General features: G+C 39.8%; 1 protein-coding gene across 1 annotated transcript; it reads left to right on the top strand.

The window, feature by feature from the left end:
* Positions 1–1,096: 1,096 nt before the first annotated feature.
* On the top strand, positions 1,097–22,472 carry LOC102433864 (protein EFR3 homolog A). Its single transcript, XM_006107593.3, has 13 exons — positions 1,097–1,209; positions 2,145–2,196; positions 4,148–4,320; positions 4,766–4,841; positions 5,554–5,715; positions 6,337–6,468; positions 7,439–7,506; positions 8,451–8,578; positions 13,212–13,303; positions 17,902–17,950; positions 18,988–19,091; positions 19,584–19,633; positions 20,015–22,472. Exons 1-13 carry the CDS (start codon positions 1,139–1,141, stop codon positions 20,118–20,120), a joined length of 1,263 nt encoding a protein of 420 aa, XP_006107655.1. The 5' UTR covers positions 1,097–1,138; the 3' UTR covers positions 20,121–22,472.
* Positions 22,473–23,639: the final 1,167 nt, after the last annotated feature.

Here is a 23,639-nt window from a genome sequence, read left to right as displayed (position 1 = left end):
ACAACCGCTGAGGGTATCAAACGATCGGGGCCAGCGTTTGTGAGCAGCGGCTCTGGCACCAGCAGTAGGTGCAAACACCCAGCAGGACTGCAGTGCGTGAGAGCAAAGAATTTTCAGTAACCACCAGAGGCTCGCCCCAATGACAGCAACCAGCACCCCACCTTGGTCTGGTGTCCCCGCTTACCTGTCCCACCATCCCGCCATGTCCGATGCCTGCCATGTTCCGCGCTCTGCCGCCTGCTGCCAACACCCTTCATGTTCCGTGCGCACCCCCTGGTGGGTCAGCACACATCATAGCGACTGGTTGTTTGATTGTTCCCCTGTTCGGTCTATTTGCATATTAGGGTTTTATATTTATAGATAATAGGGGCTGATGACAAGTCAGAAGGTCTCTGTAATGATTTTCTTGTACATTTTAAGATCTGAACAAAAATAGCCATGATTTGATATCTGTTCTGATCTTTCAAAGAAACAAAAAGTTTGAAGTTTGAGTAAGTGTTAATTAAATCTTGTAAATATTTTATGACCAGGAAGTAAACCTTCAAAACCTAGAGCAGGTAAGCTTAAAATATCCACAAAACCCAAGAGTTCATGAGAAAAATGACAAACAAGTTACTGTTTTTTAACATCAGCTGAATTATGTGTTTCGAATTAACTCACAGAGTTAAACTGTATCTTGGCCCATTGTGACATTCTAAAACATTTAACAATCCCAGGAAACCAAGGTAGTGACCTAATTATTGACCTCTTTACCTAAGTGTGTCCTCATTATTGACTTCCTTACTAGAATAAGAAAGTAGGCTCACAGCATATGAACAAGAGTTTATTAGAAATACTAACAAAAGATGTTTTTTCCTTTTTCTAAAACTCCAACTCAAATTGATGATTTGCCACTGTCACTATATGCAAAAGACTTATTAGTCCATAATATAAATCTTATATTATCTATGATTAAATGATTTTCATTAAATGAAATTTTAATATCATTAGTGTTTAAAGACATTGTCTACCACATATTGAAAGATTTGGTTTAAAATATTTTTTTACTATATGGAAAATTTCAATTTGTAAAATTTATCTTAATATTTTTATAGGATTCTTTGGAAGTAACCTGCCAGATTATCAGAGGTCAGAAATCATGATGTTCATTATGGGGAAGGTACCAGTTTTTGGAACATCCACTCATACTTTGGACGTCAGTCAACTAGGGTATGCATATGTGGTTTTCCAACTATAAATTTCAACTTAATCTTGGTTTAATTTCATTTTAAAGAAATCTAGAAAGTGTTGTATTGTTTCTTTAATCATTAGTACTAAAAGTTCTGTGGAAAGTAGTATGTTTATGGTGCTAGATTGCTAAGCAATTGAATCAGCATTGTGTGCTCTTAGAATCAGTTTTCGGCATATCATAAATTCTCTAATTTTCTGTGTCTTTTATGGACCAGGTGGAAGGTTTATTTAGCCTGGATATTGTCTGTATACATGGATATTTAGGGTAAAGCTTCAAGTTTTCTGTAAAAATTTAATAATTAAAATCAGTATAGCAGGAATGTTGACTTATTCCTACAATTCTAAAACTGAAAGTGATTTTAAAGATCGTATGTCTTGGTCACCTCATTTTATAGATTTGATTTTAAAACATGCTAAAGCTTTAGTTTGTGAATATTTTTGTGTTTTTTGCTACTTTAGTAAGGAAATAATAGTCTTATTTGATTTATATTTCTTTGTTAATTAGATAACCCATTTTCCACTGGTTAATTGTTTTTTGAATCATCTGGTTTTACCTCTTAAATATATTAGTCAATTAATTATATTTACAGTAAATATATTTCCCAACGTATAGTATCTTTTTGTGTTGTTTTGTTATATATTCATATGATTTAATTTTCATGTCATTACATGCATAGGTCTGTTTCCTTTGAGAGCCAATAACTTTAATATTTTTGTTTGAATTTTATTTTTTTACATATAGCTCTTTAATTCATATTAAACTTAGAGTATAAAGGGAGCCATGACTTAGCTATTATTAAAATCTATTTAGCCAATATGAGTAGAGTTTTAAAATTAGTGAATAATAAGTAGATGAAGTAATGTGAATGTTAATTACTATTAATGAGATAATGCTAGTTTGCTGTATCTTTTAGGGACTTGGGAACCAGGCGGATTCAGATCATGTTGCTGAGATCCTTGCTTATGGTAAGACATTGCGACAGGTGAGAGCCCTCCTCCTCACATGACTGAGGAGGTGAAAGCAGTTTCCCATTGGGAGCCTCTTTTCTTACATAGTCAGGTCCTAGTTATGGTTCGTTTTCTCTGTGGTTTGTGTAAGTAAATATTAGCTTTCATTTTCTTGTATTTTATTATGCTTTTACTATTTATTCCTTACTTCTCCTGTCGTCTTATTTGACATTCATGATGATGAAACATACAGAGGACAGGAAGTATTGCCCTGTAATAGATGGAGATGCCTGGGCTCAGGGACTTGCCCTGGAGGAGGTTCACCACGTCACGGAGCTAAAGAATAGAGCTTGGGCTTGAAATCCAGTGTTTGTCTATGGATCATGCTATTCTTTCACACACTGACCCAATAGTGGCTTCTTCTTTGGGAAATAATTCAGCTATAAGTAGCTGAAAAGGAAAAGCATATCTAACATGGAAGGCCCTGTGCTTATTTCATAGTAGTTATGTTCATTTTTGACTCAGCGACACTTCACATAATGCTGGTCGGTGCTTACTGTTGGGAATGTGTCCTTTCCCTGTCGGTGCTCTCACAATTTAATCTGAACATCTTTTCTCCATGATTTCATCTTTTAAAAGGAATATTTAATACCTAGGGAGAAGTACAGAAACATCTTATGTTTCATGTTAATCCTGTTTATGGTACTTGTCATAAAGAAATTTTAAATTCTAATATAGCCAACTTTATCAGTTCATTCCTGTGTTTTGTTCTTTTTTATTTGTGTCTTCACTCCTTGCCTCTTCTGATGACATAAGCACATTTGTTTATATTTTCTTACAAAAATTTCTAAAATTTGGCTCTCTACATCTAAAACAGGGGTCCTCAAACTTTTTAAACAGGGGGCCAGTTCACTGTCCCTCAGACCGTTGGAGGGCTGGACTATAGTTTAAAAAAAAACTATGAACAAATTCCTATGCACACTGCACATATCTTATTTTGAAGTAAAGAAACAAAACGGAACAAATACAATATTTGCATTTGCATGTGGCCCGCGGGCTGTAGTTTGAGGACCCCTGATCTAAAACTTTGATCTGAAGATTATTTTTGTATGTTGTGTGGGACATGGATATATTTTTAATTTTTAGGGGGGTAGCAGTTGTCCCACCAATATCTTTGCTTGCTTATAAGGTCACCTCCATCCTATAATACATGTTCCAAATATGTTTGCAAATATAAATGTACATTTAAATTGCCACCTCAAATTTTATCTGGTCCTATTTTTCGTTAAATAAATTCCCTAGTAGATCATCTTGACCTAATCCTAATTGTACCACATAGTCAGCTGAAGGAAGGTCTGTGTGGTATGGTTAAAATGTTTAACAGCATTTAAGATACGCTGAAGATATGAAAAGCTTAAAATTTAAAATATAGAGGTTCACTCAGGAATGTCAAATCAAGTATGTAATAAAGTACCGCTTTTCCAAACTGAAAATGTGTTCCTATTAACCTAAACTGCTTAATTTAAAAGAATAATTTAAACATTTTCAGCTCTTACTTGAACCATTTGCTAGCTAATCTTACATTCATGTAGTACTGATTACCTATCCCATATGTTCTTAACCTCTCTGACCCTCCGTTTTCTCGTATAAAGTGGGAATGCACGCATGCCCACCTCACAGTGATGTGGGGAGGATGCAGCTGATGCACGTGGTGCTTAGACCCTGCCTGGCATGTGGGAAATGGGGGCTGTCATTACGGTTACTCTCTTTACGAATGATGTTTTCGTAAATTCAGTAAAATCCTCATCACCTTACAAAACTTTTATTTTTTTATTCAGGCTGATGTCCATACTCGTTCCCCTTAGTTTATGGCTATGGCTCTCATAAAACAGTTTCGAGAATTTTACCAGACAAGGACTCATGACAAAGGTGCTTTGTTTGTTTCTTTGATCTTCCTCCCTGTAATCAGGTCACCTCTGGGTACAAAGCGAAGACGATTGTTACTGCGCTACCTGGGTCTTTTCTGGATCCTCTGCTGTCACCATCCCTCATGGAGGACTATGAATTGAGACAGTTAGTCTTGGAAGTGATGCATAACCTCATGGATCGCCACGACAACAGGGCAAAGCTTCGAGGGATCAGGTAGTGCGCCATCTTGAAATAGGCTTAATGATGATGTTTTTTAGTTTCTACATTCATGTATTTAAGTGATATTTTTAAATCTAGGATTTTCAGGTTTTATTAATCCAGAGTTTTATTTAATTGGTATCAAGAGCATTTAATTATCAGTATAGTTTAAGATAGCAGATGTTTAGAGGTCTTTTCAAAGATCTCAACTAGTGGTTACTAGTTACATGAATTTTAATTTTGCTTTAAACTTAGAAATGGCATTAGGAGTCAAGATTACTTTATAAAATTAACTTCCTAAGTCAGTGATATGATTACATAATAGACTGACTTAACATGCTCATTGAAATGAGTGTTACATAGTTCAGACTCCTAAGTATAGCTCTTGATTTGCCACATAACCCATAATATTATAATTAAATGTGCTGTTTATTAAAAATTATATATTGATTATCTCTAGAATAATACCTGATGTAGCTGACCTAAAGATCAAAAGAGAAAAAATCTGTAGACAAGACACAAGTTTCATGAAAAAGGTGAGATTATCTTCTAAAAAATAATGCATGATATAAGTTAAATAATGATGTAAGTGAAAGCCATTTGAATAGTTAGGTAGTTTTATATTGACATATGGCCTTGAAATGAAGCCATACTTGATTAATAGATTGATGTTGGCTTGGTTTGGGGGAAACCTCTGCGCAGTCCCTGGGAATTTCTGTAACCTCTCCCTCTGTGTCAGCTTCAGACTTGCCTTTGGGGACTTCATGCCAGCGCATAGCTGAACCTGCAAGGCTCTTCCCTGGACGAGTGCTAACCGCCTCCCAGGAGGCTCCTCTCTCAGACAAGGCAGCTTAGCACCTTCGCCCTCAGCCAGATTCCCCCATCATTACCAAGGCCCCCCTAACCCTGCCATCCATTTTAGTTTTTGCTTATATCAATCTGCAATTTGCTTTTGTCTTTTCAAATACTACTAAAAATATTTTCATTGTTGACACTAAAACTTTTTCTTGCTGTTTTTATTTAAGGCTTGTTCTTCAACTCTTCTGTTAGTTTGTAGTTGTATGCTGGTATATTTGTTGATGTTAATGATGGGGATACAATTTGACCATGTAGTTATCAGTTTAAATTTCTCTTCCACCGTATGTTGTGTAATAAGATAGTTACTTTATAAGAGGTTATATGCATGTGAAATCTGCCTTTACTACATTTTAAGCAAACATCTTTTTCCTCTGTCACGACCCTTTTCAGAATGGGCAACAACTATATCGGCACATATATTTGGGCTGTAAAGAGGAAGACAACGTTCAGAAAAACTATGAGTTACTTTATACTTCTCTTGCTCTTATGACAATTGAATTGGCCAATGAAGAGGTGGTTATTGATCTCATCCGCTTAGCCATTGCTTTACAGGTATGCTTTCGTAGCCTTTCATTGAGGAAAACATTTTTGTATGAAACAGATACCATCTTTAAAGTGTTGTTGCACTTATCCAAGGACATGAATTTTGAAAAGGGAGTGTCTAGTTTTAAATCTATAATACTCAAGACAATGACCATAGGCATTTGTTTTGTTAACAAATGTTGAATGAGCATTTGTTTGTGTGCTAAATATTGATCGAGTCCCCAGGAAAATACTGTGATGAAAGGACAGCATGGTCCCTGAGCTCATACTTGGAGTTCAGTGGGGAAGATAGTCATTAAATAATATATATATAGTTGTTTGGTTAGGAGTTAAGTATTCTGTAATAAAAGGACAGTAAGCAGTGAGAGTATGTGTATATATTATATATGTATATCAGAGAGAGAGAGATGTTTATATATTTAATATATACATACACTATTTTTTCTTAGGAAAAGCTAGTTGAGAGATTTTACTCTTCTATAAATGGGCATTTATTCTCCTTTTAGAATTAAAAAAAAAAAACTTCTTATAAGGTGACATTTTGGTTAGCATTCCAAACCACCCGCAGCTCTCAGTGGCGCCGTAGAGGGACCTGGGAGCCTAAGCCTTGTGCTGTGCTTTCTGTTAAAGGACAGCGCCATCCTCAACGAGGACAACCTGCCCATGTTCCACCGCTGCGGCATCATGGCGCTGGTGGCCGCCTACCTCAACTTCGTCAGCCAGATGATCGCCGTCCCTGCGTTTTGCCAGCATGTTACCAAGGTCAGGTATTGCGAAAAGCTCCTCAGCTTGGTTTTTATACAAACATGGCTGATTTTCTTTTGGTGATGATTAATTTCAACTTTGATGTTTATGTATCAAGTTCAGATAATTCTATAGAATTATGCAGTGACTGGGTCTTTTCTGGATCCTCTGTTGTAAATGGAAACTACATTAAACCATTATGAATCTTAGTATCTAAATTTTCTTAAATTTTACTATTTTTGTTGTTATTGTTTTAAACTAGTCTACTTGAGCCAGATCTCAAAAGTTGAATAACTTTGTTCTCAGAGATTTGTTCTCGGTCATTCGACTATATTTGGCTTTTTCAGCAGTAACTCATTAAATAATTACTTGAATGATTTAAAAACATTTTAGGGGACCCTCATCTTATGGAATTGGGAGTACATCTCTCAGTCCTTACTAAAATGTTGGATTTTAGTGCATTCTAAGAAATAGAACTCATTCATTCACTAAACAAGTGAATATTTAATGCTGTGAAAGCAGAGTTACCCCTTAGGTTGCTCACAGTTGACGGAGCAGCCAGACTTCCCGTGCACTGAGCCCTCTCCCGAGGGCTGCCCAAGGAGCACGGGGTTGGGGCATGCCGAGGGCCGGTGCTTTGTGAGGGATTTCCAAAGCAGAGGCAGCTGAGAACATACGTGTTCTGACCCTTTGCAGTAGGTTTAATCAGGTGTAACGGGTCATTGTGTTTTTACTACATGTATTACTTTATTGTCATGATTTTGTTACCTGGTGAATTTTAAAAATAATGTAAAATGTAAAAACAAAATGAACTCTGCGTTTGGGCTGTAAGCATAGTTTAAATTTAAAAATAAAGTGATGGTATTTCTCACATATGTTTAGTTTTTGTTTCTGTTTTTTGTTTGTTGTTTTAGCTTTCCATGTTTTCATAGCAGGGTCCTGAGAAGAGAGGTTTTCTATTTTTATTTTGTTTCTGGGTATTTTTCAGGTTATTGAAATGCGGACGATGGAAGCCCCTTATTTTCTGCCAGAGCACGTTTTCAGAGATAAGTGCACGTATGTTAAATCTTCACATTTTAAGGCGGGGTGCTGACTTGAGAGACCAGTCAGTGATTATAAAGGAATCAGCTGCTGAGAATAATTTTCTGGTGTTTTATAATAATCATGTTTCGTGTTTCTGGCATTTAATTTGTCTCACTTCTTTCTCTTGCTATAGAAGTTCTTATACATGATAAATTTAGGCTTGTGCAAACATAGATCAATCTTTGATTAAAAAATATTTATCTTTTTAATATGGAGATATATCTCCTAAATAGCATGTTCTCATATAAATGAACACTCCTTTAAAGAAATACAATATCCTGTTCAAGATTTTCCATAATAGATAACAGTACTCATAAAATTCTGGGAGAAAGACTGTATTAAGGAAAACTAATAACTTATACACTACATTCTTCCTTGCTATTCAAACAAAAAAATAAATGAACAATGTCTTCTTCACACTTTTGGGCTCTAAAAGCGGTTTTCTATTGAAAGCATCAACATAAGATAAAATCAGGCCGTTTGATAGGAAAGAGAAGCTTCATGTGATTGGGCAAGTGCTTCCTGTCACTTGCTGGCCCATACGGTTTTTCATTAACTAGCACAGACTAACTAGCACAGACGGCATGTTTATGTTCTTCTCTCAGTAGGTTTTAATCACCTTGCAAGTTAAAGCTGAATTTAGTCCTCTTTATCATTTAATGTGTGAATACCAACAGAACAATGTGAGCCTGACCTCACCGCTATTGGGGAATGAGTCACAGCAGAATGGTTAATAGGAGGAACCACATGTCCTGCTTTAAAGAGCTCAAATTAGTCCTCTAAATTATACTATGCCTATTGCTAATTACAGTTCATTTATAATATTTAGGCTTTGACCTGGAATGTTTGAATGATAACTTATTTTTGCTCGGTAATTTAAATAACACTGAATTACTTTTGTTTGATCAATCTGACAGGCTTCCAAAATCTTTGGAGAAACATGACAAAAGTTTGTACTTTTTGACCAACAAGATTGCAGAGTCACTAGGTGGAAGTGGCTATAGTGTTGAGAGATTGTCAGTGCCATATGTACCACAAGTCACAGGTGAGTGGAGGCTGATTAGAACTCTCATTCTAACGATATGTTTCAATAACTTTTCCACTCTCAGTTAGCAATGAAAATAGTTTGTATATTTACTGTACCACAGCTTTACAAATGCTCAAGGATGGTTACTTGTATTTTTCTATTTTCCTCTTGAAAACTTAATAAGTCTCTAAAGGTATATACAGGGATGAGCAAAAGTAAGTTTACAGTTATAAGTATGCTAAACTGTTATTCTTTTATTATTATTTATTAATTATTGTATTATTATTAACCTACTTTTGCTCACCCCTGTATGTGATTTTATCATGAACAGATTTAATCTTCAAGTGATTATTTTAGTTGCACTAAATAATAATATACTTTAAACAAAGAAGGAAAGTAAGATCTTTCCTCATTAACCAATGTTGTGTTTAACTTATGGAAATGGGAAATGGGTGAAAATTGTTTAATTAGTTAATTGTGTTTATTGAGCTTAATGAATTAGGCAACTTTTGTCACGTGAAAGAGTACAGATCATTTGCTGTGCAAAGAAGTCTCAAACGTTGTGAGTTAAGAATATACTTTCTTCTATGCACTATTTATTTCCTCTGTTCTTGTCATTGACCACAGTAATTCTGCAGTGCTTCATGGCAAAACTGCATAGTGTCTTACAGTCGATTTTTACTTTAGATACTAAAACCAAACAATATCTTCCGCCTTCATTTTCACTTGGTGATTATATAAATATTAAATTTGGTAGAACTAGTTCTTCCTTTGGGGAAACCTCTGTTGTATAAGAGAACTGTTTGAGTTCAGTTAGGTGGTTTTATGGAATAATCACTAAAGGTAGCACAATCTTTATAAATACTTATCTTTTTGTATAATGTAGATCCAAACTACATACATTTATTACAAAGATAGTTGTTCGTAGCATCTGAGATGTTAGTGAATTCTTTTGCATTTTATTTTATATTCTGTGCTATACAAGATTTTATTCTGCATGAGTTCCTTGGGGAAATAAAAATGCTAAGAATAAAACATTAGTAGAGCATTGTAATTTAAAAGACTTTAAAATATTTCATTCTTATTGTGTGGCTTTAGCTTTCTTTCCTTCAGGCAAAAACCCTCCTAAGCCCAGGCACAAGTACGAAGGTAAACCCAGCGTCGGTCTGGCTGCCCGTCCCCCCATCCTGTAGGAGAGTAGCTTAATCAGACACGCCTTTTAGAGCGGGACGGTGCCTGCGCACCTTCCACACCTACAAGTTCCCTTATGATTTCGCTCTGCCCCCCCATAGCCGCAGTTAATTTGCACTGCTGCTTTCCTTCGACCCTGATCCTTTAACTCTTAACAGTTTTTAGTGAACATTCTGGTGCTTTTTTTTAAACAGGTGGTTTGTTCTTTTCATTTCTTCCCACCCCTGAAAAAAGCTGTATTCCTTTCTTAATGCCTCTCTATCACTGACTGGAAGAATTCTGAACATTTCAGTACTTGGTTATATAATGCAGCAGTCGGAGTGCGAGTGCTCTGATTTGTAAAGATGGGTGGTGTACAGCAGTCTGTGGTGCGTGTGCCCTGCCTCAGTGCAGAATACATGCTTCTTGTGAGACAGTCAGTCGGGCATTGTGTTTTCCTTTGGCTCTATAACCATCAGGTGATAATTTTGAAAATTAAAGGGTTTAAGAACATCATACTGAAGAAAAAAAAGCAAAACACATTTAGTTTGTTGTGTGACATAGATGTGTGTGTGTGTGTATTGGAGGTAGATATAGAAATAGATATACATATATACGCTACCATCATCATGATAGCAGCTGCCATTTATTAGGCACCTGCTGTGTGCTAGGCACTGTGATGTGTACTTCATGTTCACTTATTTATTTAACCTTTAAAATAGTTCAGTGAGGGAGGTAGCATTATCTTTGTTTACAAATGAGGATAGGAAGGCTGAAATTAAACAACTTGGTTATTACTTTTTATTCCATGATTTTTGGTTGGTTTTTATTCTATAGATAAAGAGGTTGCCAAAAGTAGGTTTACAGTTGTGAGTAATGCAAAACACAGTTTATTCTTACATTATAATTTATTAGTTATTTATTTATATTTATTTCTTTGTATTTTAACTATAAACCTACTTTTGCCCCACCCTGTATGCATTAATTCTGTGGAATTTTGCGCTTTTCTATAGGACCAAAACATACCTTTGTAAGTAATATCAGCATTAAACTGTGACATTTTGAGTTTTGTGAAGATAAGTTATTTGTGAAATTTTGTTCTCCCCAGTTAGCTCTTTAATAATCTGAGTACTATTGTAGCCCAAGTCGCATTTATGATTTAGTGTATACAGTTTGAAGACAGTTTCCATATCTAACTTTTAAATAGCCACAGAAAGTTCCATGTAACGTAGTTCTGTGCCACTTGCATTCAGACTCCTTTCTCCCTTAGCCGTCTGGGTCAAGTGTGTACGTTACGTGTGGGTGCACCAGGTGGCAGCAGAGCAGCACGGGAGGAGCGAGGCGCAGCTCTAAGTATTGGTTCTGAAATCCTGCTCCTGTTCAAACCTGAGGATACAGGAGGGAGGGGGTGGAAAATGGAAGGGACACAGTCAGCAGTGTCTGGGACTGCCCCAGCCCCCAGGGGAAGGGAAGCAAACGTCTCCCAGGCTGTGTGCTCAGACTCTGAGATGGCGGCAGGGCGTTCTCTGGAGCCGGAGGGCAGGGCGGTCCAGGAGGGGGCGAGGCTGCATCTAGCAGGCATGGCAGGCAGCGCAGAACAGACACTCTGATTTAGGAACAGTACGTTTGTGCAGATGGACAAGGTGCCGGCTGGGCACCTGGGCTTGCTGCAGCCCTGTAAGCAGGTGACTATACAGGTCAGACGCTCGAGGATATGTGTATGGTTTCCCATTAAAGTTTATTTCCTTTCCTTTTAAAACTTTGAGTCTTTTTCTGTCTCCTCAATGCTTCCCTTCTCTTCTCACTGATTTTGCCCCCACTGATCCCTTTCCTGCCCGTCCCTCTCTTTCCCTCTGTCTTAGGTTTCAGTTTGACTCTCTCTGCAACCCCCAGCCATCGTATGTCAAGCGAGGCATTCTTCTCGTGCTCTTGGTGAAGTAGGCTGTGTGTCGCTCAGTTTGCGTTCTAGTGAGACCTTGGACATTGGCCTGCTTGGAGGGTACAAGCAAGTTGGCATGATGATCACATACTATTTTGTAGTAGTTCCATTATATTTGCTAATTTATATCAAAGCGCATGATCATGGAGGAGATACAGAAAGAATGCAGTGTCTTAGGTGAGCTCGCTATTAGCCGGCAGTAAAACAGTGACCTGAAAACTCGCAGAACTCGGTGCAGGAGCAGTTGTCACGTGGAGCAGGTGCTGGTTCCATCCCTCGGCCTTCATAGAGCAGAACCGAGTGACTCCTGCGTGACAGACCCAGATCCGTCGGTCACTGCATTTCTGGAATGGGGGGAGATGAGACACTAACTCCGTGTCTGCAGTACAAGGCCCAGTGGGGGTGGAAGGTGACATTGACTGAAGGGAAGGCCAGTCCTAACTGAGAGTAAATTTTCGTAGCTAGAAGAAAGAGGGGTACGTGATAGTTAACGTTTTTAAGGAAGTGATATATGTGATTAGGCCTGAAAGATACTAATCTTTGGGGGGGTGGTCCAGGGCAGGGAATGAAGAGTTCCAGGAGAGGTCTCTGTCTGTAGGAAGGTGTGGAAGGCAGGTGAGCTAACAAGACTCAGGTTGTAGGAAAGGCACTCGGACTTGAGCACTAGATCAGTCAGGAGCAATGGCAGTTACTATGTAAGATCTGACGAGAGGCCCAGAGCGCCTTTTTAATTCATCAGGGGAGGAGTAGAATTGCTTGGAGAGCAATGTGGTCAGTGCTTTAAACAGCTGGTATCGTGATGGAGGCACATAGGGACAACTGTACAAAGGTCTGTTCTCAGTCGGACGGACTGGGTCGGTGGTTCTCAGTGAGTGATTTTCCCCATCCCAAGGGACACTTACCAATCCGGAGCCTGTTTCGTTATCACCGTTCGGACAGGCCTACTGCATCGAGTGGTGGACACTAGGGGTGCTGCTGACCATCCTGCAGTGCACTGACAGGTCCTCCAGGTTACCTGGCCTAATATGCCAGCAGTGCCACGGTGACGAACGCTGCCCAAGTTAGGCTGTGATGGCACAATCGCAGCTCCTTACTGGTTTGAAACAGGAAAAGATTTCCTTGGTGCTCAGATTCTAACTGCGTATCTTCCATATAATTGCAATCCTACTGTGTGCCCAGAAAAAGAGTCAACTACCAAATTCGATTAGTGGCATCAATCACTACCTTGGAAGGCAACCCGAGGGAGTGGTGGTCAGTAAGAGAGTAACTGGTTCATTTTCCTCGCCGCCTCTAGTCCTTCACTCCTCTTCCCCCTCGGGAATGAAACCAGGGATAATCAAAGTGGGACTAGGAAGCTAGAATGGCGCAGGCTGTAAATGGCTGCATCACAAAACGTGTGGGTCTGAGAACACGGTGCCTTGTATATTTAGAAAAAGCAAAAAAACACTGTCTTAATTGTCTGAAGTGTTTTGAAACCTGAAGCATGTTGTTTATAAATGACACACCATTTCTTGCTGGCATATAACGGGGCTTTTTTTTTAGATGAAGATCGACTTTCTAGAAGAAAAAGTATCGTGGACACCGTGTCCATTCAGGTGGATATTCTACCCGGCAGCCTCCCTTCGGACGATGTGGTGAGTTGCTGACAGTCTGTGCTCAGTGCTGTCTTGGGATAGACATCAATTTAAAAGAATTTTTTGCCCTCCATGCTTCAAATAGGAGCTAATGTAACTCTAATTATCCCCAAATCAGCAGTTTTTATTGTAGTAGAAATTAATCTGATTCAGCCTGGAACTTACTTGTAATTTATTTTACTAAACTCATTTTGGCTATTTATAAAGATACATAATGTAACATGTATGACATTAGGGTTTACAATGTAACTTAGTGTAATAACAGGAACTGAAAACAGAACCAAGTAAGATTTTTTTATAAGAAAGAAATGTCACTTAAGACCTATCATTAAATTAGGAGGCCTCTAGATCCTGTTTTTAAGATTTATGAAACACAAATTATGAGAATAAATGGAGATAGATACTTCAGATGCTCACAACTTTAAAACTTTCAAAACTTCTTCTGTGAGGGACATTTTTTATCACTTTAGATAGTAAGTGTAATGAGCATAGCGTTGGTGAGGCTGTCTCGCTGACCTGTGTCTTTAAGGGCTGGGCCTCACCTGACCCTCAGAGATGTAACGCTCTCCTCCTGTCTCACTAGCGCACGAGAGTGTAACCTCCCGAGTGGTAGGAAGAAGCGCAGCCGCACTCTCTGGACTTATCACACGGTCACCAGAGACTTTTTGATAGTCGGGTAAAAGTGCCGCAATGCCAGCATGCCAAGTCAGCCTCCTCCTTGGCTTATCCATTGTTTGCCTTCCTAGGTACTTCATGTTTCTCATGTGTACAGTATAAATCATTAAAAGAATATCCATCTAAGAAAAGGGGAAGGAAGTTGTCTGAATTCATGCTTTCTCAGCCTCCTCTCTCGTCCCCCCTCGGTCCCCGCCAGTTAATTTGTCCTCAAGAATTCAAACAGTTTGGGGGCCAGGGTACAGTTGACTGACATGCATCTTCTGTGCTGTTCATCTCCCCATCGGGTAGAACTGATCCATTTTATTAAGAAATTGTCTGCAGAGCATCACGAGGCAGTTAGTGCTCCTTGTGGAACGTGGGGCTCTGAGATTGGCTGAAAGTTTCTTGCCAATTTAAGGCTCCAGAAAAATCATCTTCCCCAAACTCACCTCTTCTGAGCGATTTTAATTTCTGTTCTCCTTGCTGGTGAGGAGGGTATTTTGCTCGCTCTGTCTTGTAATGATTTTGAATTTGGTGCTGTTACATTTTGAGGGAAGAACATCATCTTAAGCCTTAGTTTATACAGTTTATTTTGTCAAGAGTATAACTTATTTTATTGACTGGTATTACTCCATTTTCCTTTTGTTAACTGTATTTCTTTCTTTTAAAGATACATTTAAAGCCCTTCAAACTGTTACAAACAGTCCTTTTTTGAGAAAATGAACTGAAAAGACATTTGCATAAAGACTTAAGGTCGAGGGAAGATTCTTGAACATGAACTTTACATTAATCCATTAATATATTTCTTAACTTGTTAAAGAGCCTTCTTTATTGTAAGTCCAAAGTCAAACATGCCTCCCACTGAGCATTTGAAAAGTTAAGTAAACTGTTTACTAAAAGATGTCCTTGAGCTGGTTGGAGTTTCAAACCCATTGACCGTTATGGAATCTGATTTGCATATTAGGAATGATTGTTCAAATACCAGGAGACAAAAGAAATTACCTTCTAGGCTAGAACTAATTACATGGTGAGGGTAGGAGAGATTTGGGTCAGTTAGGTATTCACCAGTTAATGGTGTAGCAAAATATCAAACCATGAACAAGTACATTAGCTAATAGTGGATCAGTTAAGAAAATTGCTCATTTAAAAACAGTACTCTAATATTTGATCAAAATTATTTGAAATTTTACATACATAATCTCAGTTAGTCTTCAGATCTAACTAATATCTGCTTTTAGGTTTGTAACTTAAAAACAAAGTCAGAAGATTGTTTAGATGGAGATCATAGCAAGCTTGTGTCTTCTCTAGATACAACTCTAATTGTCACTATAGTCTGTTGAGATATCTGGTCCACTTGAGGTATGTCAGTTCCAACATTTGCTATTCAAACCTTAGCTTACTGTGAATCGCTTTTCTAAAAATTGCCTTATATATCGATATATACATATGTTAACTTTTTCTAAAACTCTTTAATTATTTCAAAAAGATAAATGGCTAAAATGTAATGGAGGCGTGCCTGCCTCCTGAGATAAAATTACCAGTTGAGTAATAGATTCAAGTGCTATAGGCATGAGTTTTGACCTCTAGTGCTCTCTCTCAGCACTGTAGGCATGACCTTTGACCTCTAGTGTTCTCTGAGCACTGTAGACATGACCTTTGACGTCTAGTGTTCTCTCTGAGCACTGTAGGCATGATTTCAATGCATAATGGATGTGAGATTCGAATCACCACTCATTCTTCTCTAAGAGGTGTGGTAGTCAGTGCTTAATTATTTGGGGGAATGGATGAGAGGGTATGTATACTCACTTTTTCTTTGTACAAAATTAAGCAACAGTTTGTTGGACAGGATTATTGTGTATTCTAGGACAAATAACAGATCTATTTTATACTGGTACATGTATACTCTTGCCTTTTTCCCAATTATAACTGAAGATTCCTGCATGTGTGCTAACAAACAATGATCCTAAGGTCAGCAACGGTGGTCAGGGCCTGCTGTGCCGGGTGCCACACAATTACTGAAGTGCCCGTGGAAGTGACCTAGAACTGATTGAGAAAAGATGAATTGCAGATTTTATGCAGGCCCAAGGGTGTTGTACAGTCTAGGTCAGAGTTATAGATCACACATGAGGCAAAAGTCATATGTAAGAGGAACTGGAAACTCTTCGGGGATGGTGCCTTTGCCCTGTTTTTCCGTGACTCCAGCACGCCAGGTAGAGTTGGAGCAGATTCTAGTTTAGATGAGCACCAAATGGAGTAGCTGGCTTGTTTTTAGCAGCTCCATTGTATGAAACATATGAATCATTAAACACTATGATAAAGCAATTTTTTAAAAATAGGGTTCATAAAAGGGAATCTGGGGAAACAAGATTGAAGACAAATTATAGAAGGTTTTTATTACCAGCCTTAGGGCTTTGCATGTAGTTGGGTAGGAAGCAGGGAAACACTGAAATTCAGGTAGTCATTTCAGAGCTGTGCCGCACACAGTGACTGAGACGTGTGACTGGAGGGGGAGAGCCTTGCAGTCACCTGGACAGAGCTCTGAGGACCTGGAGCGGCCAGGCCGGGGATGAAGAGGAGGGTTGGGGGCAGGAGGACCCTGTGCTGAAGGCAGAGCAAGTTAGACTGAGAGCCAGTTAGAGAAAGGTTACCAAAAGGGACAGGGGCAGGACGACTTGGTTTAGATGCTGAGAGACAGTCATCGTGACCTGAATTAAGGACAATAACCACCAGGGAAGAGGATCTGTTAAGTGAAGCACGCTGGCTTCTCACCTGTCCAGATGGAACAGGTAATAAGTGAAGTCCCCGGTGTTCTTTCTCCTGGGCTGTGGTGGTTGGTCAGAAGTCCGATCCTCTTAACCAGTTACAAGAACCACTGTTTTGTTTTTCTCATTGAGGTACTAGGTTGCTTCTAGATACAAATACTTGACCAGCCAGAGCCTAATCTTACATATCTGCTCCAGACATCTAGAACAGAGCCACCGGAGACCCCAAGTTTAATGTGACTTCAGCTACAACTCCGAGCCTCAGTAGGAAGCCGAGGCAGTGGAGCTGTGCCGCTGGCTTCCGCTCAAGCCTTTGCATTGCAGCCGCGCAGGTGCAGAGCGCGCAGGCTTCCGCTCTCCTTAGTCTTGCTGCCTTAGACTTAGCAAAGGAAGCTCATGAGCTAAAATTAGGGATGACCAGAGCTCAGGCAAGTACTCACATCCCATTTCTTCATTTCCATTCAGAGATAACGTAGTCGCTGGATCTACTATCCCTCCTGAAAACAATCCTTCCTGAAGCGTGCTGGCACCACCGAGTGTTACTGACCTTCATCATAAAGCACTTTCCCACATCTCCGAGCGCTAGGGAGACGTGGGAGCCCCAGTCAGAGGGGGTTTCTGGAGCATAAGACTTGGTGGTGGGCCTTGGAAGACCCAGAACGTGGTCATTTAAGCTGTCGGTGAACTGTTCTCACTGAACACTTCCCAAAGTAGGGATTCTTGCTTTTAAACTATTTACAGTTTTAGATTATTTTATTTTCGCTTTGTAAACAGTATGAGGTGCCGAAACTTATAGAGACTATAGAGAACTCATTTCTCACTGGTTACATGGCTGAGACAGCGCGTAACCTCTGCCAGGGGTGCTTGCAAGCACTGTCCCTATGAAGCCGTTCCGTCGGGGGGCTCCGGTCTCGTTGCGCTTCCCCCACTGCAGCTTGGTTCTACTCAGCGCTGCTTGGGGGCCCAGGATGCACATCCGGCCAGCCCAGTGATAGCCTGTAGACTTGTTTGGGAACCCCTAAAGTACACCATTGTCACATTTGTGGAGTATAATTACAAATCACGCCAACACAGAGAAGAAAAAATCTTGTAAAAGCTCTTCTATTACTTGTAACTGCATGAAAGTATTATTTATATCGACCTTTCTTAACTATTTTACTTAAAATCCCTTTTCTCTAGGTTAGTAACACTGAAGAAATTACCTTTGAAGCATTAAAGAAAGCAATTGGTGAGATTTTTTGTACTCATTAACTCCCCCAGTATTTTGATAGTTTATCTTTATCTTAGTACATGTTTATATGCTGATTTCTATATAAATGTGTAATTGATTTCTTTAGTTACGTTCTTTAGGTTTTTACAATTATAAAAAATGAGAGTAATACTTTATACCAAGATAAGTGAAGACCACAGAGTCAGTCCAACCTGGTGTGAAATTTGGCTGCAGCATTTTTAGCTGTGTGATCTCGGGAGAAGGTTAATTTCCTGCCTGGTGTTTTCGTTGATGACATAGCAGGGATTAACGTGACACTGTCGTGCCTGCTGACACTCTCACCCATGGCAAACTCACTTCTCATTGTACTTCTATGTGCCTGTTAAAAACCACTCTGTTTACTTCTCCCAGCACTTCTCAGAGTTTTCATCCTATTTCTCATAAGTTCGTGCAGCCTGCATGCTGGCCAACAAATAAGGGTGGCATTGGAATGCACTGTAATATGCTTGCACAATTCTAGAAAAGTCTGTCTATACCAAGGAAAATAATGATCTGTGACAAGGTAGACATTTGTTATTTTACTGTATCGCAAACTTTGGCTAGACCATACATCATCTTCAGATAAAAACCCGCTTTCCGGATTGTGGGCGATAAATGGGAAAGGCCAAGCAGAGTGGTCTGTACTGTGCATTCGGTAGCCAGTTGAGCAGGTGCCTCCAGCGCCTCATCTGTGCCAGCGCGTGGCTATTGAGAGAAGATTCCTCCTTCGGGAAGGAAGCGGTCGTGCTCTGCTGTTTCGGTGGCCAACAGAGCTTGTCTATGAAAAGGGGCCTGTGTAGTTTGAACCCTGAGATTTAAAAACCTTTTTCATAAGTGTTGCTTTCTAGTCTTAACTAAGACATTTCAAAGCATGTTACACCTTTTGCTTTTTTCCTTATAAAAGTAATATTATAAATTGTTTCTTTTTGGTTTTGAGATCATTTACTCTTATGGTCATTGGAAGGGTCCCTGAAATTCTGTGTTGCTTTAACGGGTCTCTGTAAACATGTACATAGATACCAATGGAATGGAAGAGCAGGAAAAGGAGAAGAGGCGTCTGGTGATAGAGAAGTTCCAGAAAGCACCTTTTGAAGAAATAGCAGCACAGTGTGAATCCAAAGTGAGTGACTAAATGCTGAAGGGGCAGGGGTGGAGTGTGATTTGGGGGAAACTTTCTTGGTAATTGGTTGGTAGGCTCCGTGTTTAGACGAATCAGCAGAAGACAAGGTGATGTATCAGGGACCGGAACTTCAACGCTTAGATAGCTGTGAAGCTAAACAGTTTCTTAGTGTCACAGAAGCTGATGGAAATGAGAGATCCCAAGCTGCATGTTAAAGATTGGTGTGGCTTTGATACTTTCTTTTGCAGTGGTTTTCAATGCTTTTGCTGTGGGTGATTTTGTGTGTCTATTGGTTTGTTTTTACCAGTGAGACTAGGAAAGGAGTAAAAGAGAAACTTTATATTATATGAGACAAACAAAACCAAAATATTACAGCATTCTGTACCATCAGCTTCATAGTTACAGTTATGCTTTGTCTTTAAAATTGCATTTGTATTATTACATATGGGTATTTGGAAAACAGTAAATCATAACTTTTTTTTTCTTTTATAGGCGAATTTGCTTCATGATAGACTTACTCAAATACTGGAACTCACCATACGGTAAGGGTTGTTACAACAGCAATACAACAACAACAGAATAGGAACGGTTAGCCCCTGTAAACTGTAGCTGATTATGTTTAAGTAATTACATTTTTCATTTAGGATAAACGAGAGGTCATACAGTACCTTGTCTTGGTAGGCATTGTCTTCGCTAGCCAGTCTGTTCCCATTTCTTGTCCAGGTGTCTCTGGCTTTTCTAGTTGTCCTTTAGCATGTCCCTAGAAGGACAGCGGGTGCTTTGGAAGACTTGCACTCGAATGCTATATTGAACCAGGTACATTTCTCCTCAAGTCCTCACCGGCTGGGGCAATAGCAGTTAGGACGCTCTGTGACGGGAAGTGCATCTAAGTCACTGTTGACAATGCCCTTCTTCTCTTCCAGTCCTCCTCCCAGCCCGTCGGGAACACTGACCATTACTTCTGGGCATGCCCAGTACCAGTCTGTCCCCGTCTATGAGATGAAGTTTCCTGACCTATGTGTGTACTGAGTGGCTCAGGAAGACCTCAGCATAGAATGTCAAAGCCTGGGAATGCAGGCCGGGCTCTTTACTTTACATCTATAACACACTTCTTGAAAACAGCGGTGGAACGTACATTTGACCAAATGCTTGTTATACCATACTAGAAATTTTGAAACTATATGTGATTTCAAGTACTTTTGAAGATAGATTTATGCCATATTAATTTCTTTTGAGGTTCCTGTTGGCTTTAAAGTTTAGCATGTATTGGTCTCAACATTATTTCATTGTTAAACAGTATATTTTAAACTCTTCTCAAACATTTTTTTTTTTTTTGAAAATTAGGCCTTCGAGGGTTGAAAGATGTATGAAGTGTCTCTTGTATTTCTTAAACATCTACACAACTGTTTAGGATTTTTGCTTTAGTTTTGGTTATCTGCAAAAGCAAAGACATGCTAGTACGCTAGTCCTGGGCTGCTGACTGCCCTGAGGCTTTTGTTCCTGTGTTTCCGATGTTGCGACAGGCGTCTCTTCATTCACTTATCGGGATACGTGCGATAGGCGTTCCTCCGCTTGTTTATGGTAGTGATGTTTGTTGAATAATATGCCTAGAATCTGACCCTAAAATCAGTCGCCATACTTTAAAGTGTCTGGTTCTTGTAATACTGTATTTCCTGCCGAGAGAGTGATCATTCTACGTGAGAGGCTTAGAGCTTGCTCTCCAGATACCGAACTGTGCAATATTTTTACATCATAAGATGTATTAGTTTACAGACTGTGCTTTGAAATTATAGTAGTATTTTGCTGTGGCTCAATTAATTAAATGAGATATATATATATTTAGTATAAAAAAGACATTTAAAACAGTTACTAGTTCATCTGTGAAGAGTACACATTTTGATTTTTATTAAGAGCACATTAATTTACATTTTTATATTGTTCATTGTTTTTAATCATCATAGTCAGAAAATTACCAAAACAGACTTTAATTTGTAGGATTTGAACTGTAGCTTGTATGCATTTGTGTTCAAGGTTTGTTATATTACATATGCGTTTAGGGTTTGTTATATTACATTTAACGGGTGCCTATGGCTTTAGCAATCAAGTGTGCTAAGGATTGTCAGTGTAAGTTCTGTCGGTTTAAGCCACCAAGGTGATGTGTACTCACTCTACTCACCTGCTGACCGACCCATGGTATTGTCTTAAAGCCACATACACTTCAGTGAGTCCACTACACGGCAAAATGAACAGTTGTCTTTGCAAGTCTTACAACATTCTCCTAGGACATTTCTATAACATAACTTGTTTATAGTTCTACCTTTTTTATTTTATTTCTTTTTACATAAAAAATACACATATTAAAAATTGTGACTGAAAAACCAGTTTTGGTTTTGGCTTTTGTTTGTAAAATTGCAGTGAAGAGCGGCATGCTACACCTTTGGTTTATGATTATCTGGGCACATGTAGAAGAAACAGAAAAAGTAAAGAAGCATGCTCAAATTTTTTTCAACATCTGAACCAAAGTACAGCATCTTAAAGCACTTTGCAAGAGATAGTAGTCATTGAACCTCTAAAACGACTCTCGACGTCCTGGCCGCTGTAGTACATGTCCATGAAGAAGCCCTAGTTTTCTGCGTAACAGCGGTCACCGAGGGCGTCGTGATCCTATAGCAGCTGTCACTGTATTTGCCTCTTGATCAGCTAAAATGCGTCACCATTTAAGAAGCCAAATTTTGTGTCTTTTTAATTTTCTTTTTTTCTTCTGTATTTTTAAAGAAGGATCTTAATTGTTGACAGTGCATTTGAAAGTCAGAGCAGGGGGACATGCAGAAACAATCCCCATCCACTCGGGTGTCACTTCCCAGGTGAGCACTGTGTGCTTCTGTGTGGGAGCGTGGCATGTGAGAGCTAGGAAAGGAAGACATGTACTCGTTTGCACTCCTGCTCCAAGGACCCCAGGTCTCAGCGTGGTCGGTGCGTGTTGCATGGACAGGACAACCACTTCTGTTCATGCTTATCGCCTTCTCCTGGTCTGTGTGTAAACTGTTGAGCTGGGTTTTGTTTTGTTTTGTTTTGTTTTGTTTTGAAATCCCAGTAGCCTTCTGTGTGCCCTCGGTTAGTGAGCTGGTCTTGTTGCCGAGGATTCCCTGGAAGCGGGTCTGCCCTGTGGCCTGTGCCTTCAGGAGCTCCTGCAGGGGGGTGCGTACTGTGTTGTAGCTGGGCCTGCGGCGGCGAGTGTGGGATTGGTTGAAGGGCACTGTAGGACTATATTTTTGTAGATACTGAAAATTCTTATAAACTGTTATCACTTTTTTGCTGTAGACAGTTGCTTATATCATATTTTCTTGACATTGAATAGTTAACATTTAAATGTTCCTCCTATGCTTGTGTTGTCTTTGCTCAGCGTTCGTTGTCATTGAAGTTAGTCAGACACGCGCACACGCACACACAGGCACATATACATGCACACACACACACGCACACACCCTTAATAATTCTGAACCCATTCTCTTTTACAGTAATGCCACACTTTACCAGCGGTTAACTTCCCTCCTCAGAATAGCCCTTCTCTTCCTGTCTGAAAATGGAACTCGTTTGTTTTATTCATGGCAATATATGTTGTCAGTGTAACGAAGTGAGCTTTTTGAAATGTAAAAATCCACTCTGCAATTCATATGTGAGCAATAAAACAAAATCAAAATATTGGTGCCTAAGTACATTTTTATAATGGCTATTTTTACATTTACTAAATACGTTTATTCAATATGTTGCTGTAGCTAAAATGAGAATTTTTAGTGGAAGTCAGGTTGCCGAGTGGATTCCTCCTCACACCCACTGGGAGTCTCAGACCCGGGAGTGAAGGCTGGTTGTAGGGAGGTGTGGCCGAGGTGGAAGTCACCTGTGAGCGTGGGACATGGGGAAGCACAGCTGCTTCTCTGCTGGGTCTTCAGGTTCCTTTCAGCCCCGCCTCCTTGCTGCATAAATTACTGGGAGTCTCCCTGTAAAATAGCAGCTCCTCTGGGACCTCCCACCCTGCTGACTGCAAGGACTTCCTTTAGGCTGCAGCAAAGCAGGGCGGCAGGGCTCTGGGCTGGAACCCGCCCCGGCCACTGCCTGTCGAAGGGCTGTAGGCAAGGGACTGCCCTTGGGGCTTTGAAGTCCTCGTCTGGAACATGATGGGGAGTAAAGCCCACCCTCAGGGCATGTGTGTGTTCATTACTGCTGCTCCTCCAGTTGGCAGAGCGGCCTGAGCCCCTGGCAGCTGCCTCCATCCTGTGGACTCGGGCCAGTCCCCCCACGCTCGGAACCTGATGTTTAGGTGTGAGATGAGCAGTCGGGATGGTTTGCTATCTCATGTGCTTTCCTTCCAGCTTTAACTTGTTGGATCCTGTTACTAGTCTGTCATCTGATAAATTACTAACCTCAAGTACCAAGTTCACATGAATGAAAAAGCAGGAAAACGAGCACCAAAGTCGGCCTCTTCGTTTTCTGTTTGCCTTTGACTTGCACTTTGAGTCAGAGGCGGCCTGTAGGGGGCCCTGTCCTAGC

Source organism: Myotis lucifugus, unplaced genomic scaffold (assembly GCF_000147115.1).
Source record: "Myotis lucifugus unplaced genomic scaffold, Myoluc2.0 scaffold_1283, whole genome shotgun sequence".
Taxonomy (NCBI): Eukaryota; Metazoa; Chordata; class Mammalia; order Chiroptera; family Vespertilionidae; genus Myotis; species Myotis lucifugus.
The sequence above is the reverse complement of the archived record's forward strand: the minus strand, read 5'-3'. Positions and strand labels throughout refer to the sequence as shown.

Bases quoted from the DNA above. Each gene is read 5' to 3' on its own strand.
- LOC102433864 (XM_006107593.3), top strand. From the start codon at position 1,139: ATGATGTTCATTATGGGGAAGGTACCAGTTTTTGGAACATCCACTCAT. The intron at 4,321-4,765 runs GTAGTGCGCCAT...GATTATCTCTAG, and splicing joins GCAAAGCTTCGAGGGATCAG to AATAATACCTGATGTAGCTG. The intron at 13,304-17,901 runs GTGAGTTGCTGA...CCTTTTCTCTAG, and splicing joins GCCTCCCTTCGGACGATGTG to GTTAGTAACACTGAAGAAAT.